Source organism: Acanthaster planci, linkage group LG20 (assembly GCF_054643075.1).
Source record: "Acanthaster planci isolate LZ-2023a linkage group LG20, COTS_SCS, whole genome shotgun sequence".
NCBI classification, from domain to species: domain Eukaryota; kingdom Metazoa; phylum Echinodermata; class Asteroidea; order Valvatida; family Acanthasteridae; genus Acanthaster; species Acanthaster planci.
The window spans coordinates 762445-782056 of NC_141796.1; the positions used below are offsets into that span (position 1 = coordinate 762445).

The 19612-nt window shown below is 41.9% G+C and overlaps 2 protein-coding genes across 3 annotated transcripts; one reads left to right on the forward strand and one right to left on the reverse strand.

Annotated features, from left to right (window-relative positions):
- The first annotated feature begins 864 nt into the window (after nucleotides 1–864).
- On the forward strand, nucleotides 865–6416 carry LOC110975443 (uncharacterized). Its single transcript, XM_022227950.2, has 4 exons — nucleotides 865–1325; nucleotides 2667–3143; nucleotides 3657–3803; nucleotides 5063–6416. Exons 1-4 carry the CDS (start codon nucleotides 903–905, stop codon nucleotides 5135–5137), a joined length of 1122 nt encoding a protein of 373 aa, XP_022083642.2. The 5' UTR covers nucleotides 865–902; the 3' UTR covers nucleotides 5138–6416.
- Nucleotides 6417–6959: 543 nt separating this feature from the next.
- LOC110975444 (NADH-cytochrome b5 reductase 3-like) lies at nucleotides 6960–19519 on the reverse strand. Of its 2 annotated transcripts, none has more exons than XM_022227953.2 (9): nucleotides 19458–19519; nucleotides 15998–16150; nucleotides 13564–13636; nucleotides 12108–12214; nucleotides 11425–11554; nucleotides 10081–10164; nucleotides 9793–9878; nucleotides 8881–8980; nucleotides 6960–8305 (listed from the first exon to the last, which is right to left on the reverse strand). In XM_022227953.2, the coding sequence occupies exons 1-9, from the start codon at nucleotides 19476–19478 to the stop codon at nucleotides 8133–8135; spliced, it is 927 nt and encodes a 308-aa protein (XP_022083645.2). In that variant the 5' UTR covers nucleotides 19479–19519; the 3' UTR covers nucleotides 6960–8132. The 2 variants fall into 2 exon arrangements, with proteins under 2 accessions (XP_022083645.2, XP_086986741.1); XM_087130615.1 differs by lacking the exon at nucleotides 19458–19519 and adding an exon at nucleotides 16361–16611.
- Nucleotides 19520–19612: the final 93 nt, after the last annotated feature.

Sequence of the window (19612 nt, forward strand, 5' to 3'; positions counted from 1 at the left end):
TTTATTTAATGATGCGTGCATTTTCTGGAGAGCGTACGTTGCCACAACTTATAATTAAGGCCACAACTGCATCACAAGCACGGTGCAAACTATTTGTGTACGACTTTGTGGTTGGGGGTTATATTTTGTGAATAGGCAAAGAGGTGCTTATGGAAACCCGTGGATTAACATGATATTATGCGACCCACAGGTTACATTCTTTTGTGAAAACACCAACTGCTCTAGGTACGCACGCCAATTCATATTGTTCGTGAATACTAGGTTGAGTGTGGGCAGATTATCGTGTGAAACAAATCTCAAAAACTCATTTTCTTGCAAATGTACTTGAATCGTCAGCCATGCAGAATCGTCTCAAGTGGACACATGCATGTTGTGCTAATGAGTGTCTTTGCAAGGGGTGCATGGTTCCTTGGTTTAACCGCATGGAAATCGTCTTCGGCCTTATGCTAGGTCAGTCGCTAGAATGTTTTAATCCAGGTTTGTTATTGAAACAGCCTTTTCAAAATTCCCTTTAAAACATGTTCCCCCTGCATTGGCAGAATTGCCTCGGAAAGTCCCGACCATGAACCAAAACACCGACCTCAGGTGAGCGGTGGTGCAACATTACGGTGGGTCCAACTGGACATACATAGTGTCATGAATTTCTTTCATGTCGTAATTTTAAAAGTGTGTTGGCTTCTATAAAACGGACAATGTCATAGTGGCTGGATAGAAAATTCTTTCTTGTTGGAATTTTGAGGAAATATAGTTAACTTACAAAAGCTTCGTGTTATTTAAAAAAGAAAAAAAATACACCGTTCGTTCACTCAGGGCCACTTTGGAATGGCCTTTTGCTCATTATAATAAGGAAGTGATCGCACAATACAGTGAACATTTTGCCCGACTCACAGTTTCACGACAACATGGCGGCGGGAAATGTCGAAGAAAAAGCGGACGTGGCGCTGTTTTACCACGCTCACGATGAGGAAGAAGCCAGCACCCTTAAAGATGCTCTCCTGGGGGAGGGCTTGACGGTAAAATCTTACGAAGATTTCCAAGTTGGGGGATACAGTCCTGAAAGTCGCGGTTCCCTCATAGAAAACTCCTGGTGTGTGGTGCTGCTTCTCACGGAGGATTTCGTCAATGACACAGGGATGAATGAGTTCGAGACTTACACCTCCCTTCATCATAGCATCCAAAAAAACCTGAAAAAGGTTTTTCCGGTGATACACTGCGACGAATCGTCGATCCCCACTGCTTTGGGCTGCATTTCTGGAATCTACGGCTCTCGTCCAGTCGATGAACAAGCAGCAAAAATATCGAAAGGCGTGAAACACCTCAAGCCGGTACGTCAAAGTTACTCTTCATACATAGGCCTATTTTAGCAAGTTTTTTTGTGGTGGTATAAAATCCCTTTTAAGCTTCATGGACTGCCCATCTGGGATCATAAAATGTAACCGAAATTATGCTTTCGACCCGAAAAAGTTTTAATTTACATAGACTTTCACGCTAGTCCAGATTTAAATTGGTTTTGTGCTTAAAGTGCATTTGTCTCTCGAATAGAGGGTATACTTTCAGAATACTGATCTCAAAATTAGACCCAAAAGCAAAGTATGAAACGATTTTTTTGTCTGTGCAATTGTTGATAAAGTAATTAGCAACAACGCCGTCACATACTGCATCAACCTGCCATAGCTCCGGACTCGACTAATGGCGAAGCTTCGCCATATTTGGTTGTTATTTCAAAGACAATCGAATAACCTGTCAGATTTTACAATAGAGGCGGGATTTGTCGTACAGGCAATGGAGTTTACAAAGTTCTTCCTTTAAAAAAAAGGAAAAGATTGTATTTCGTCAAATTACAATTGCAAAAAGCAGTGGCATTACTTTGTGGCGATGCATGATAGGCGGTGACTTACTCTGCCATGGAGATGTGTGTGTGTGGGGGGGTGGGGGGTAGGGGTGGGGGTGATGTTGATGGTACAAGAGATCCCCGGGGTGGGGAATATGTCCTCCACTTTTTTATCCGAGGATGGGCTATTGAATCATTTCCACCGAGTCCACTCACACTTTTATGCGACAAGAAAATATTCAGGCCGATTGTCAAAAATTTTCGGACTTCTCTGTAACTAGAATTGTGTTCAACAGCAGAGTTTCAAAAGGAGATACTGCGCAGGAATGTAAAAAGTAATCAGATGTGCCTATATATGCACGAACATCGCCCTCTAAATAATATCACATGGTGTCAGCACCTTCGACCGATTTTCAGATTTCCATGGCCAGGTAAGTTACCCCTCACCTCCACCATTTCATTCCCCGTCCCTTTAATTTCCCGCACATTTTACGCCACTGATGTTGGGCACATTTTTATGGCAAATAGAATAGAACAACCTGGCGGCCGACAATGGGAGGCACCCAAACCAACCCAACCCAACCCACACAACCCAAACCAACCCACACAACCCAACCCAACCCAGCCCAACCCAACCCAATCCCCCTTCGAAAAACTCTGGAATTTTGGACCAGTCTTTGCACTTTATTGCATGATTCACGCAAGACCAGCTTATCCGCCTCACATTGACAAGAGAACCGGTTTCAATTTAGCCCAACATTTCTTTGGTACCCTGCATGAATTTTTACATTCATTTTGACTGCAATGTGTTATTTGACTGTAATTATTCTACCAGGAGCCCGATGTACTTCAACAGGGGTACCAGTTGATTGAACCCGCGCGTAAAATCCTTAAATTCACCGCTTCAGAATTGACAAAATACTTCAGAATGGACGACAAGATCAAAGCTATCCACGGAGAACTGAAAAAGAAAGTTGAGGAAAACAATCCGGATGACGGTAAACGACACGAATGTTGGATCGAGTGCATCACTGATGAGATGATCAAAAACGACGGTGGGCGTCCCAAGGGGCAGCGTTTCACCAAAAACGTCACGCTCAAATCTGCCACTACAGAGTTGCTTCATGGGCTGGATGGACCGACAGGCCACCTCTGTCTAGTGTCTTTGCTCCTCAACAAAACTCCATTAAAAAAGCACACCGACTGTGCCAAATTAGCTGAGTATCTCGACCCAGACAACATATTCGACCTCCTGAAAAAGTGTAAGGTCTTCCCCAAGTGGAATCCACAAGAGTTGGAAGCAATAGAACAGGTGTGAAGTAGATTAACATTGTTCGTGTGTATTCAATTCGGTAGGTTCAATCAAGGACCTGTGCATCTTAATGGACCTTTTCATTTCTCCGTCACAACCCTGTTTGCAATAAATCGAATTGTTGATTAAATTTGTAAGCGCGCCGTCCACGCCAGAACAAACCTGAGGCGACCAACTGTTGTGGCTCGCAATCATGAATTCACAGTAAGTGCAGACGCAGGTGAGAAATATCTGTGCAAAAATCAGCATATATTAACATCGTACCAAATTTCATGCACTGCTATGGGACAGACATTTGTTAGGCATGTAAACTTTATCGTGAGCTCAGCATCGGCAACCCGGAGTTTGTCGCGGATTTGCGTTGTTCATGCGTAGTAATTATTCATAACCTGTTCATTATCATTTACAAGCAGTATTTTCTAGGGAAAAGATCCATGAATGATTGTCGCAGTTAATATGAATTATTTCAATTAAAACTTGTTTTTCGCTCTCTCGTTTTCTGCTTCTTTCTAGTTAAAAAGTAATAGATCAAAGGAAGCACATCAACCCGTGGAGTCATCAACTGATAGTGAGAAGGAACTGGTCGAATCGATTAAAAAAACATCCATATCATCTTACGAAACACTGGTAGTGCTCCCTTTCAAAGCAGAAATATCCAAGGTATACTTAAGATGTTGTTTTGCCAAAATTTAAAGTAGCATTTAACAAACCCAAAGGCGTTTGGGCCATTCTATAAATTCAGGGTCCAAAAGTTGACATTCAGGTGTCCCTGTTACACCTGTGTCTTTTGGCATGGAAAAGTCGAACTGAAATTGATTTCAAACTCTGTTTGTTTGGCGGGTAATTTGTATTATTCATCACTCTTGGAAAATAGAGATTGGAGTTCTGAACTTACAAAATCATATAATAGATGTGACAGGGACACAAAACATCGGGCCCCTTATTCATAGAATGACCATGTTGACATTACGCCTATGATGGTAAAAGAAACGCTGGTAATGCACATGGCAATCATCGCTTGCGTATCCGCTACAAGCAAGAACAAAAGAGGGCGTGTTTTGAAATGAAATCGACGGTCCTTTGGTACTTACACATCGCATAGGTGCGCAAGTCTATGCGCATTTGACGCGGAGCACGCTGAGAACGCGCAACGATTTAGGCCGTGTCCGAAACGGGCTTCCAGAGCTAACGGTTAGGTCTATTGTCTGCGCGTCTCGACGCATTTCCATTGGAGCGAAGACCTAGACCTAGCTCTAGACAAGAGATTCGGATGCAGCCATAGTCTAGAATGTGTGGTCTTCGCGTGCTAGAACCCGGTTGGAAAACGTAGTGCCATCTGTCCTTTCGCCGGTGAGGGTGCACTTCAGCTCAGGGCGGATAACGATTGCAATCCGGTTCGTAAGTGTGACGTCACTTCAGTTTAAACCACGCCCACTGCACCCGTGCACTGCATGGGTTACATGTATTGATCGCAATTTACGTGGAATCGTGGAACGGAAGTTAACGCGCAACTTCAGTGATTGTCCAATGAGAGCCTGCAAATCGTGGCGCGTACGCCTTTGTGACGAAGTCACTTATGAACCAGATTGAGACTTCTCTTCCAGTCCAATTGGCAGCTCTACTTGTCTCCCACTAAAACTGAGTCACCAAGAGCAAAAGACTTGACTCGACTGGAGTATTTATCAGGAGACTCGAATGGAATCGACATGCAATCATGAAGCTGATAATCAGATTTCAACCCCGCAAGATTGGGCTTTAAACAGGTGTTATTTGCTTGCTTTGCGCAATAGCGGTCTACTTTTCCCCGCTCTGCTGCGTACACACTCACAGACTGCAGTCTTCTGATTTGTTTTTGAATTCTCAAAGTTCTCAAGATTTCACCTGAAATTTAATATATCTGAATTCATTCTTCTGTCCAGATCGTCGGCGAGGCTGGAGGAACAGCTAACCAGTCTAATAATGGAGAAGACCAACACGATAATGCCGCCTCCTAAGCCTTTCCACTTCATCGCCTAATTACGTCCGCCTGTTGAAACTTACTGGTGGCCAAAGTATGCACAAAGTTCCACAAGGGCTGGTGTGCCAAGTTTCGGTTTAATTTACGGTATTTTCACGCTTTGGTAGCTTGGAATTTATAACGCAATCATTCATTTGCATTTGTATTGACGGCCAACAGCAATTTGCCAACCATTCATGTGGCAAATAAACTAACGTAGGGAACCAAGGGAAAGATCTGCCAGACAGGTTTGTATAAACAGCGTCCAAAAACGACCAAGACGGGGAGGATGTGGGGCGGTGACTCTAAATACAACCAACTTGGCTTCGCTTGACCGTGCAGTTTTCAGCATCGTATCCGGCATTTAATGTCAGGGGAGGCCAAATTGAAAATCTACTGCCGCATTGGCCTCATTCAACTTGGGAATACTTGCCGTCCCAACATTCTTGCCTTTATTTCATGATGTTGTTTCTTTAAAGTGTTTAGGAGCTAATATTAGATAAGTATTGTAGACCGCTTACTTCCTTGCCGATGACGTTTTCTTTGTAAAAAGTAATCATCAAAATAAAAATCCCCTTTCCCCGTTTGATAAACTACTGCAATTATATGATACGTTTAGCAGAACCTTCAGCAAAGCACCTTCAATGCATCATCATAGTTGACGGTTTTTTATTTCCTCATAAAAACATGAGCATTGCACTTAAGCAGTCAACGGCTGCTTTATTTCCTTATTAAAACATTCCTCACATTCGCACATTGCACTGGAAAACATTGTCATTGGCTGAACACGCAAGTGCACAGTTAAAGTAACTTCGATGAATTTATTTGGCCCAAACTGCTAGGTTGTTTAAAGAAAACTAGATCGTAGAGTTCGTTTTTTGCAACATGCATACAGCCGACGACACGCTCCACTGTTGCGTACGTGCCTCTTTTTACTCTATCTAGTATCTCAGCAGCTGAAATGTTTCCTTCCTATTATGCTAACAAACTTAATGTTTAAGATGTCATATTTTATGTAGTTCGTTTGACTTTTTTGATGAAATAATTAAGATGGAATTTTCATAATGTTGAGATTGCGTTGTCATTACAAATCTCGTTAAATGTGTACATGTATGGGCCGTGTGAACACTCTTGCAAGAGACAAAATTTTAGTACTTACTTGAGATAAGTTTCGGGGAAACCCAAGTTGTTACAAGTCACTATTTTTTTTATTTGAACCGAGTCGTGTTAACGTAGTGACTCGAGTTGAGTCAAGCATAAAACACAAGTTGAGTCAAGTCATTTACCCATCGCAAATCAAGTCGAGGCACTGAATATTGTGACTCGAACCAGACCCGAGTCGAGCCGTCAATACAACTCTGGGGAAATTGAATTGAATTTGACGGCATTCATTCAAGCATTCCTTAAGTGCCTTTGACAGTAGCCTTCATCACCAGTACATTAAAAAAAAGAACTTTATAATTAAGTTTCGATTTCTTCCCTGCCAGAAGTACTATAACCAGCTTCCTCTGGTATCAACTTCATCATGCTGCCGAGCCAGAGAATGGTTACCAGCCAGAACTGCCACAGAATTTGGCATTTCTTGCTCAGCAAATATAAATGTTGAGCCCGATTGCGAACTCGGGTTGCCCAGTTAAGAATGCCAAATCAGGCAGAAACAAAACAGTTTCTACTTCCACATGAGGTTCCCGAATGGCGCATTCGGTTTGAGGACCAACAATATGTTTCAAGAGATGAGCAATTTCCAATTGAGAATTTTTCATTAAAGTATACTCGGGTTTTGTGACAATTCTCAATTCATTTCAATTTATATATGGATCTTTAGTTTCTGTAGAAATGCTCTTTTTTAATGAAAATAACCAGGTACTACATAGATAATGATTCCCGTCATTTTGCACTTTATAATGGTGACAAAAGTAATCTTTTAATTGATGTATATTAGCATTTAATTACTGTAATGTAGGAAAGCTTTACTATAGAAGAGTAACTAATTCCATGCTTCTACTTTCATCGTTTGAATAAAAAGTGATTAATCACAATATAAAATGTCTGAAACACAATTTCATTTCAGAAAATATTACATGAAGATTCTCAGGCGTTTTTGCCTCCATTTTATAAAAAGCCCCAACAAAGGAATTTTCACTCCAAAGTCCGAAATGAATACAAATATTTATCTAGTTCATCCTTTGCTAGCATGCTTTATACAGATCTAGAAATCCAAACTTTACCTTAATGCCGTGAGCATGTATTACCAGACCCCTTTTTCTTAATATCTGGAATTCACACGTCTAACCATTTTTTCCCAATGACTATGTCTAATGAGCATCTATTAAGGACAATTCCAAGCAAAGTTTGCTCCTGTTTCGGCAAGTCAAGGTATTCCATTCTCCACAATTCTTCTCCATGATTTTCAAGGATGTCTCTTTCACGCCTCTCAGAGAACGCTCATTCCAAGGATATCAATGCTTCTAACTATAAATATACTTTTTAAAAAATTGCGACTGGCTCCAACAAAATGAGTATCTAGGTCAATTTATCTGGTTCAGTTTGCATCCGACAGAGCACAGAGAGAGCCTTAGTTTGGCGTACCAAGCGTCGACAATGGGCGTTGGTCAAGAGCTTGGAGGGTTGCAGTTGAGTTGGTGCAAAGACTTGTTCGAAGGCCTTTGAACTAAACCCCCCCCCCCCAAAAAAAAAGGTGGTCTAGCGACTTGCGACACCTTTTGCTAGGCTGGGTCACAACTGTTCTCCCAACAAATTATCACAGAATGTCTACAATAACCTCATCTAAAGACGTTAACGTGAACTTCATCTACAGAATTCTATGGTCACACCGGTTAACACACCCATCTTGTGTGACCTTAATCCACCGGCAGCGGTTAACAAGACGTTCTTTTCTTCTGACAGGAAACCCGAAATCCCGCTGGTTCCCCTACTTTGCTTCTTAAGCACAACAGTCATTATTTTTCCTGAACTACCCCCCATCCAGTGCTCTAGTAAGAAAACCTCATGTCAGGGGTGTAGCCCAGCTTCTCCAGGTTGGGCAGGCAGGCATAGTTGATCATGGGAGGCGGTCCGCACATGAGGATGATGGTGTCACTGCTGGGCGGTGGCATGTGGTCGCGGATCATATCCTCACTGACGAAGCCACTACTGTACTTCCAGCCTACAGGAAAAAAAAAGCCAGTCGATTAATAATGCGTGTTTATGAGCAGGTATAATTTTTGACCCAGGAGGAAAAACAAAGGGCCTATTTGATTTGCTGGTACCACTGACCCCAATCAGTGATCTGATGATGGTTCACCGAGACCAGAACCTGCCTAATGATGCAAGTTCAATTCATTTATATAACAGGTTTTTGCCTTTACCCAACGTATATATTAATAAACACTGTTTGCTCAGTGCTAGTCTGAGAGCTTGTGAAAAAAGTCACAAGCTTACTCGGGTGGGACTCGAACCCACGACCTCCTGCTTACTAGTGCAGACATCTTAAAACAGGGCTCAAATCAAATGTAAACACGGATTTACATGATGAGTAAGGTTGAAACTGCAAAACAAACCGTGATGTCATTAGTACATAGGCCTGGTCTAATCTCAGGAGGTGTCTGAGAATTTATGGCTGCGGCTAAAATTCACACTCATCAATGGAAGCCACGAGGTAGCAGCAATGTTCACTTCGCATAGACCCGCATGTTACAGGTAGCCGCAGCCAGTCACAAATCCCACTGTGTGGGACCTCACCTTCCTCCGGCCGGTCCAGTGTGTACCACAGCTTGAAGCGGTCACCGTGCTCCTGACTAATCTCCTCCAACTCTGGCCGCAGGAGAATGTCCTTCTCCGTCTGTCCAAAGTGACCAATACAAACATCTCATTGGTCATCATAGACTCCCAGCAAGCAGTGGCAGAGGAAAGTTTACATACGGTACGCTTCAAGTCTTCAAGTGGAATATTTTAAGACTATTTCTGACCAAAATTTTTTATATCCAATCAATCAGATCATCAACTCTTCTTTAAAGCTTGATTTACAAATTCATGTAAACAAAGTAGATGTCCTGGCTGATTGGCTGTAGAAAAAAAATTATCGGAAAGATTTGACTTGGACTCTTTCAGTTCAAGTGTCGATAAACTTTCGACCACAACAGGACACGCCTGAGTGATGTCAATATCAGGTCATCCAATCACGTCATGTCACAAGATGAACTGCCATCCAGTTACTTGTGACCAGGTTTCTGATTGGATGGTGTATTATGGGCCAAAATCTGATTGGATGACTTATCATCAGCTGCAAAGCTGATTGGATGATGCACTGTTGGCAAGAAATCGGATTGGATGATGCATTAATGGCCAGACGTCTGATTGGACGATGCATTGTTGGCCAGAAATCTGATTGGATGATGCATTATTGACCAGAAATTTGACTGGATGATGCACAGTTATCCAGAAATTGGATTGGATAATTTAGTATTGTCCATAAATCTGATTGAATGTTTTCAATTTTAGATTTTAACGTAACTCAGCATAAATGATACATAATTTGGGTACCATGACCAAATGAGCCAATATGAGCTACTGTCAGGGACCATATTTTGTGCATGTATTCAATTAAGTGGATTAGGTTTGACAGAAACTAGCACTGGTGCCCAGCTTTATCACCTGGTTGGCAAACAGCAGCCAGAGCTGGCTCTTATCAGCCGGATCCTTCAAGACTTGACGTGCCAACTGCAGCATCGGAGTGATGCCTGCAAATGCCAAAAAAAAAACAATTTTGATCTCCACTTAAAACAGAAACTGATATTTTGCATCCATTCTGCACTCCACACTTTTAGGACAACTACAGCATTAGTCATTACAAATGTTACGAGGGAAATATTAATGAGTTTTCAGGGTGCAGCTATGGCAGTTTTGCTTTCTCGTCACTAGGGGGCGCCCTCATCTCCTCACCTGTTCCGCCAGCGATCATGCCAATCTTCTTAGCATTCCTTGTCTCGGGTGGAGATTTCTTGTCTGCTCTGATGCTGAACTTTCCTAGAATGAATACATCAAAAACACCCTAAACTGTGATCAAACTTGCTCAACAATGATCTACAGTCTTTATATCAACTCCTGTTTCACAAGAAAACTGGCTGTTACCTTGGTTGGTTTTCTCAATAACTGTAGATTGATGACATTAATCTCATACCAGGTTTTGCCCTCACACTGACGTTATTCGCACATGATTCTCAGAATTGTCTGAGATTTGCAAACAAATGAGTGGGCTGGGATTTGAACTCACTACTTCTTGCCTACCAGTGCAGACGTCTTAACCAGTCCACCATCGAGCTTGCTGGGATCGGTAGCTGGCTCGAATCCAACCCGGCAGCAGGTACCACAAGTAGTCAGTGATATTTATTTGGTTGGGAGTCAGGGAATCTGACTTCATATTAGGTTCTGCCCTTACACCGACGTATTATCCACTCTGTATTCTCAGATAAATCTGAGTAGACGTCATTACAGTGATGGTTCGACATTCATGCGCATGTCGCACGCGTTCTCAAATAGGTGTCCAAGTGCCCTTGCAGCGAGTCACAACACCCTATCTGCTCTGAGCGGTAACATGAGAGGGCGCTTTTCACATGGACACGACGATCCTCTGGTGGGAAATGGGCACGTGAACGCACAGGTATACGCACGTTTGTCGCAAAGCGTGGTGAGTGCACGCAACCAATTTATGTCGGACCATATGGTCTTCACGTGTGCGCTGAGCGTGTGCATGAACTCAGTTGAAGAACTTCCCACTAGCCTGTCTCTCCTTTGCCGTTGGGGGCGCACTTCAACCCAGGGTGATCAGGGTGCTCTCACCAACACGTGATCCAACATACTTCCGCCCAAAGACTGCAGCACCACGCACAAACTTTACACAGAAGGCGAGCCTTCAAATGTTTATAAATAAGTATGAGACAAAATGTGCTGTACAAATGGTGACCGCTATGCCATTGGGTAAAGAATCAGTGCTAAATGTTAGATGAAATATGAACCTCAGTGTTATGTCTACAGTGTACAGTTGCTTAACCAAATGCCTGCCTACGGTATTAAGGTGGTTAATTTCGGGGAAAAACCGAATGGTAAAGTGACACTTAGACTTCTTAACGGACCGGTTGGTGGAAAACGAGCTTAAACACAATGCTACATCCAATCAAGCCTCACGATGGGCTAACTCTAAACATAATTCAAAGACAAGTGATAACTCCAAACTTAATTGGGACGATACAAAAAACATGCATCAGAGCTACATGTACATGTACTCACCACATCCGTCGTACACTAGCAGTCCGTTGGGACCACGGACATCGATGGCATCACCGATAGCCATGTTGTCTAGGTACTGCGACATCTTACCTCCCTCGGGGAACTTTGGGTGTACGTTCTTGAAGTACACCTGGGGGGGGGGAGAGTTGAGAAAGGAATGATGAGATTGTGGTTGTTTCTGAGACTGCATATTTTTAGTGGTGGCAGAAGTGGGATGATGTTGCCACATACTACTGTTGCTGGAATGGAGTGCCCTGCCCGGTTTGCAAAGCGTCATGCTCCAGAAAGCAGGAACTATGCAGATTTTAAATAAGTTTCACCGCCTCATAATGCAAGAGCTTGCCCCTTGTTGAATGTAACACATCTTCATCATACATTTAATGCATGAAAGTTTGGCTTGTTACCCAACATGCCCAAGCAAGTTTTTTACCACCTAGCACGTTCTGATGGGATGACACTGCTAGGCATACAACGTTCTACTTCCAAAGCCACCATCTTATCACTGAGATTGCAAGTAGGCGTATGTACATGTAGCTAACTGTCTTTCACAGACTGAATTGGTTAAATATGAATGAAGCTTGTCACTGGGTCCCAGCCGATTCCGGCTAGGTTGAAAATCCTGCTATGCGGCAAATCTCCGCTGAACAGTGAACAGGGCCAAGAACGGTGACAGCTAGCTTTACCTTGATGACAAGATCCATGAAGCCCTTGTCCTCGTCGCTGGAGACAGGGGTGTAGGGTCGGATGACCAACTTGCCATCGATGCGACATGTCAAATAGATGTGCTGGCCTTAATTCAACAAAAATGACAAATAAACAGCTCAAGAGAAAGGCTTCTCATCAACTGGAATCTGATTCTGCTCTCCTTAAAGACGCCTTTCCATATGCGCGTCAACACTTGTACCAAGCAATTGCTCCCCGGACAATTTTGAAGGCCGAATGCAATGCACACGTGCGCTATGTTAATGGAGTCAATTTTTGTGTTCGTAAAAAGTGAAACGCATGAACGCATCATGTATGCAACACACCCAAAAGCAAACATACGGAAAGGTGCCGTAATGCTGTATTTGGGGCTTTTAGATTTAAAAATGCAAACAAAACTTCAATATTTACAAGTAAGAGTCGTACATATACAAAGATACCATCTTGGGTAAAGCTTTTCATTATTTTTCATGAAGTCAGTGACAACTCATCCTGTGGAGAATATATCACTTTCAGGTTATCACGAGTTCTTTTGAGAAAAATGCAGACAATCTGGTGCGGCGCTGAGATTTGAGCACTTGGCTGAATCCGGATGCCCTGGACGGTGATGAAATACCAGGCTCCGCTTGAAGAGAAAGACAAACAACCGGGATACTTCTGCCTCATAATTACAGGCTCGCAGGCCACCGCAAGCGATTCTTCACTGAAGCTTTGGCATGCAATACAGTAAGTTGTTTATCACAATTCCCAGGGCATTCCATGAGGACGGTTAAGTAAGTTGCTGACATCAAAGTCAACAGAGCAGCTTTTTACGGCCAGGTACAACAGAGCAGAGGAAAGAGTTTGGCAATGCATCAGCTAATTGCAAATGCATTTGATGAGTTGAGACTTGTTCGGGTTATTGACGATTCGGGGGGGGGTGAATAATCCTCTGAGAGAACTTGGTAATGTCTTGATCGGTGTTCAAAGGTACTGGACAAACTGCCAAGTCTACAGGAAAATAAAGCAGCCTCTAAGTACCATTAGGCTTTGCTTTGCACAGGAATTGCTGCCCTGGTTATGTCTAAGTGCAAATCATTTGCCTTTCGTTACATGTATTTACAGTGTTGAATTCTGGCTGATACCGAAAGGATCCCAGACATGCATGTACATGTAACAACTACCGGGTTTGGGCTATTAACAGCAACCGTAATCGGGAAAAAAAAGCTGTCAAACATGTAACTGAGCATGTCCCGCCGGTGAATATAGAAGACGATGAAAGGATTGATTTTCTTAAGGGGCGGGGAATTTTCAATGTTAGGCTCTGCTGCAGCTTGAAATGGCGCGGATGTTACAAGGGAAAATCCACTCGTGCTCAGCAAAAAGAAACTGATCAAACTTGGCAGCAGAGCGCCCTCGTGAGTTCATGCGCTGAGCATATGACCAATCATTACTCACCAACTGGCAGGCCCAGGATGTGGTCTTTGGATGGCAGGGCAAAGCGGAAGCGTCTGGTGTCATGACTCACAATCTAAACGATGAAAGGATGAAACAATCAAGGTAACAGACTACATGTGCCTGTACCTGCTGACTATGCACGGAAAAGATAAGGAGAATTTAAGAAATGAGACTGGATCCCTCCCAAAACATCCTCAAGCTCAGTTTTCTTCCAGTCATTTGGTTTCAGTTTGTACTAGAAAGAGCAAACGGCGCTTTTTGTTTTGATGTGTCAGACAACTTGACGAGAAACGACATTTCCAGGTTGTGGGTCCTCATTAATTTTAACACACTGCACATTTTTGGAAGGCCTGAAAATCGTTTGAGGCAACCAAAAATGTGGCATTTCATCAGGCAACCTTTAATGGCCTTTATGTTGGTTGCGGCTCTAGTTTGGAACTTCTCACGCACTCCACAAAGAAAAATGAATCAATAAAAACAATACACTTTTCTCTATTATTTCCAAAAGCCAAAAAACAAGATGTCCTTTTTTGTGGGGGGGGGTATGGCCCCTCTTGCTCTCCTCCCAACCACCCTCTGCCCCCGGAATCTGCCCTTGGAGACTTCCTACAACTTCCAAGAGAATCCACACACATGACAAAGCACCAATACTTGTAATGTACAACGCAATGTCCATGAATACACATACACCTGTCCATGTAAGTACATGTACTGTGGTGTATACATGTACATGCCATGCTTAACGCATGCAATGTAAAACCGCTATCTTTTTGAACTTCTTCCGTTATCAGGGGCACTTAAAAATATTGATAAGAAGCCTATTTTTAGACAGCAGAACTAACAGCATCGTGTGACACGTCTCTATCAAGAGTGTCGGAAAATAGCATAGAGATAAATCTCAGACAAATGTTTAAAAAAAAGACCACTAAATATGGTTGGTAAAGAATCGGACCAGAAAAAAATCTCCAACTATATCTCCATCCCCCAGTAGCAATTGTACGCCGTGGTGAAATTGACCAATGATAAAAATAGCTGAAAAAAGGCATACAGCTAAACTGAACTGTGAAAATCTCCTCTACTTTTGTACACAGCCAGTGAGGAAAAAAAACTGAAATCCAAAACAAAAGAAGCTGAAATCAGCTGAAAAGCTGAGAAATCTCACCCCGTTGATAATGCAACATTGATGGTGCTGAACCATACATGTACATGTAGTTGAATACATTTGTACATGTGCCCATATGATTAAGGGAAAAGAAGGACTCAACTACAAGTTTAATTTAAATATGATATACATGTAATAATCACAGTAATACTGTTTACAGTTTTTACATAGTGCCTTGAACTAACTTAGATCAAAGCGCTATACATCATTACTACCCCTGTTCACTGGGCCCATGAAACATTCCGAATACCATCTCAGCTCCCTGGGGAGTATACAGCTCGATGCTTCCCTTTTCGGCGCAACGCAGCTAAATCAACCACAATAACCATCTCTGCCCTCGCAGGGTACCCAATTAATTACTCCTGGTCGGAGAGAGGCAATGAGTGACACAACGCCTTGCCCAAGGGCACACGCACCATGGCCCCTGGCTGGATTCGAACCTGCAACCTGCGGCTCTACCCACCGACTACAAATCTGATGCTCTTAACCTCTAGGTCACCCACTCCACTTTGAGTAACGGAAAAAAGGACTCAAGTCAAGTGCACATGTGCAAGTTTAATTACCATAGCGAGTACTAAAATATGATGGTAGTCAAGTACATGTCTTCAAGTATACGAATGGAACTATACAGGCACATGTATACTCTACAACGCAGGGCTGACTCAATTCAAATAATTCACTATTCGAAAAGTTGACCTGCGATTCGATATCCCAATATTCAGTCGTACCGACCGGCAGATCGTTGATGATTAAACCATATACAAAATCAGTTGCAATAATGGACACAATTGTACATTAAAATCACTATAATTGTGATAACGGCTCGTCAAGTCTAGGAGTATCTCCAGCCATGACTTAGCAAGGTTTAAGAGACGAACAATACTTCTAGCTCTGTTTAAAATTTCTATTCCTTTCATTTTTTTACTTACTGTTAGAATCGTTGTAAGATATCCATAGCTTTTCATTAGAATCCGCTAGAAACAAGACTCCATCTCTCCCTTCCTTTCAAGAATTTTGCATTTGAATATATTCCTTAATATAATCCATCAAGTATTCGGATATTTGGCACAGCCCTACAAAAAGAGCACGTGACACCGCGGTATGAGTCTGAACTTGGGACATCCTCCCACATGTCAAATATAGACATAGAAAGCATTTGATGACAACAAATAAAATCAAAACAAAAACAACAACAACGACGATGACGACGACATATCGTACGAGTGTTTTCAAGAAAAACTAACAAACCAAAAACCTAGAACGATTTCTCACCTCTTTGTCCACCAGTTCAAATGGGTACTTCGTCTCGGGATCTTTAAGGGCTTTCAGTGGGCTGGGTGACTTGCGCTTGCCGCCCAGGACGTATCTCCCGATAATGACGGTGGCCGCAAGGACGCCAACGCCCACCAACACCGGCACACCAAACTGCAATGCAGGACCAATCCGAAGATTACCGGATATGCGAATTAGAACTTACATCTCAATCCTACAAATATGTGATTGGTGCTGCGATAAAGTCTGAGGTAACATCTAGGAATATAATCTCTTCTGCTGAGAACTGGTGATTTTGGAGTGACAATTCAACCAGTATAGTCCGCTATTAAGGTGTGCATGGACAGCTACATATGTACTTACATTTTCGAAAAAGGAATTACCCATTTTGATGGTTGCAACCACAGTAAAAGATGAATAAGCACAACATCTATAGCCCAAGCTGCCAGCAACTGTTTGAACCAGACTTTAAAAGGGCAGCCCGCCAGCAGAAATGACACGGCCAAGAGAAAATGAGGCTACTTGTGTGTAGTTCTGAGTATGTGTCCACTAACTAATGCAGGTTGTAAGAATCCTGGCATGTCGGATTGGCCGTATCACTCACTGATTCCAAGCGGACCAGAAACACAGGACCTCTGATTCTCTTTCCGGTAGTGATCAATCTCGGCCAGGCCACTCTGATTAATGATTGGCTGCTCTACAAATAGAACTTTGAAGCTCATTGGTTGACATCGATTTAGGCCAAACCAAAAAAAAATATTTGTTTCCTATCACACTGGGAGAAATTTAAGAGTGCGGGTGGGCGAAATCAGCCCTGTGTAAACACTTGTTGCGTGGTTAAAGGACATCTGATTTTAGAAAGCAGATGATCGTGGGCATGTAGCCAGAGGGAATTCACAGAGCTGCCACAGAAAAGACTTCAGCAGGGACAAGCAAAGGCTGTAGCGGTGATTGCGATAACTATCTTCCATTTTCTGAAATCCTGGCTTCATCTCAACCAGTGGGTTTAAAGCCCAGCACAGCACACTTTTGCCCAAGAAGGGACTATTTTTTCACAAGACGATCTTTGTATTGATCGCATGAGGCCAAAAAACGCATGTGGAATCTCGGTCGGAATTCTGGGTCCAGTGATTCTGATGCCGCAGCCAGAGACACCCCAAGGTTTCAAAAATATGTGTAGCTAGGCAGTGTGTACACATGCAAAGGCTAAAAAAAGTTCTGCTTCCAATTTTACGGCATCTGAACGCGGTGAATATTTAGCACTTTTTAAAAAAAATACTGATTCAGTGTGCGACTGTGCAACAACAGAAGTTGGGCTGAAATAAATTTGTTTCTAAAGAGAACAACACTTAATTTAAAAGGTAACAATTTTGTGCATGAATACATAGTCCATTGAATCTGCATACACTACATTCAAACTTCAAACAGGGACTACTATGAGACATATTTTTACTTGGTTTCCATCCGATTTCATATTTTCCTCAAATTTTTCCCTAAGAACTCATGGGTTGGGCCGTCAAAATACAGCCGGTCGGAAAACTGAAGGCAGAACGTTTTTTTTTTGCGTAATGCATCCAGGGTCTTACCTTCTGTGCCGACGTCAAATTTGGCGCGGTCAAAATGGAATTAATGATGGTGGCCAGTGGAGGCATGGTGGATGCGTGCAGCAAGAGGTTATAGAGGGGGAAAAAAGCGTGACATTACTTTTTTTTAAACAGTCAAATTATTTCAGGCTATCAAAGAAAACTTCCTGCTAGAGATTTTGTCTACCGGAGACGGCCTTAATTTCTCAATGTATTCTGTTTTCTTTTCAAGATGGCCACTGGACTTTCTGAACTCTTTTGGTCATATACATGTGTAATTTACTTTTGTTTCTGAACCTGTTTTTCAAATCTAATAAGTTTTAATTAAGGGTAATTTCAGAAATTAGGGTCCACTTTTTTGTGTCCCTGACACAACTAACATGATACATGTATGATTTTGTAAGTTCAGAACACATTTTCTAATTTCCAAGAGTGATGAATTAATGCAAATTACCTGCCAAACAAACAATAATAGTTTGAAATGAATTCCGGTTATATTTCCATGTCAAATAACACAGGTCAGATGTAACATGGGCATGATAATGTCACACTTTTGGACCCCTAATTTTTGGAATTACCCATAAATATGTACGTGCATGTATTAATAAGTGGACATCTTGTCAGAAACTGTCCAAATCATGTTGAACATGTAACAACAAAGGACATCTTAAAAAATATGGCATGCTGGAAAAAGGAAAGCAAGCAGGAATGAGCAAAACAAAATGGTTTTTGTCACTTGGCCTCGTAATTGATTGATCTTCCTGATGTACATGTACGTATCTTTGGCACAAGCTTTTTTATGAAGCGGTGCGGATTTCAGCCTTCAAGCGCAAAATACTCAGGGATTCTACTTTTTGGTGGAAAAACAGCTAATTTTTTTTGGAAATTTTAAGGACACATTTAAAATTTCACAAAGTGTTAGAAAATTACATCACAGAAATAAGAATCTTAGAGCACCACCTACATGTTAACCATTACAATATAAAGCAATTAATGCAAAGTAAGGAAGGAGTTCCATAAATGCCACTTGACAGCCTGTGCACAAACCCCGAGAGACTGATCTGACAGATTCTGTTTTTCTTTGTAAACGACTTGGTTTTTCCCTCCTAAATCGAACTTTCTGGACATGTTTTTGCCTTCTGACGGCTAATAAGCCACTGTAGGAAATAATTGGAGTCTGTATGTGGAACTCTTCCCCTAGATAATTGATTTCTATATTTTATTTTGTTATAAAGTAGTGTTACAATATTAGTAAAACTCTTGGTACAGACTGTGCGGACAACCAAAGATTTCTGTTCGCTTAGAGCCTCATGTTTTAGGTCATATGGCATGGAATATCTCAAGCCCAGGCATGCCAGGTTGTAGTCAACTCTTGTTTAAACAAAGTTGCAACTTGCAGGAACTACACAAATTATTTTGTAATATAACCAGGACTTTGTTATTAAGAAAAACACTCCCCCCCTTTCAAGAAATTGGGATTTGCAAAATTCAAACAGTATTCTGAAATATTAAGAGTTAATTGTACTCAGCAAAGTCCACAGGTTTAGATTCCACGATGCAGTTTTTTGCCAGAAGTAGTAAAACAGAACTTTGTTTTCTCAAGCTGTGATATAACAATGCAGGTAGGCACACGTACGTACATACGCATTGTCGCATCACGCATGTGTGTGCGTTCATTTCTCCAGACATGGCCTGATCTGATTGCGCCACGACCAGAGACAAACAATATTTTTTCACCTCTATTTACACGAATTCACAGCGCAAAGAAGCTCAGAATAACTAAGCATTTTACCACAAAGAACATCATGTTTCACATTAAATCGAATGACCACACATTTTTTCCCAAATCATAAAAAATGATCGGAATTTTGGCTCACCAATGTCTCCTCCAAGCCCATTTTTGTAGAGGTGTGGAAGACAAGGTCAAAGTTCAATGAAACTTGGGTAGCACGTTTGAATAAGTTATCTTTAATAATTCACAAAGTAATGTAAAAAACTACTTTATTTTTTAAGTCATGATTTTTTAAAAACC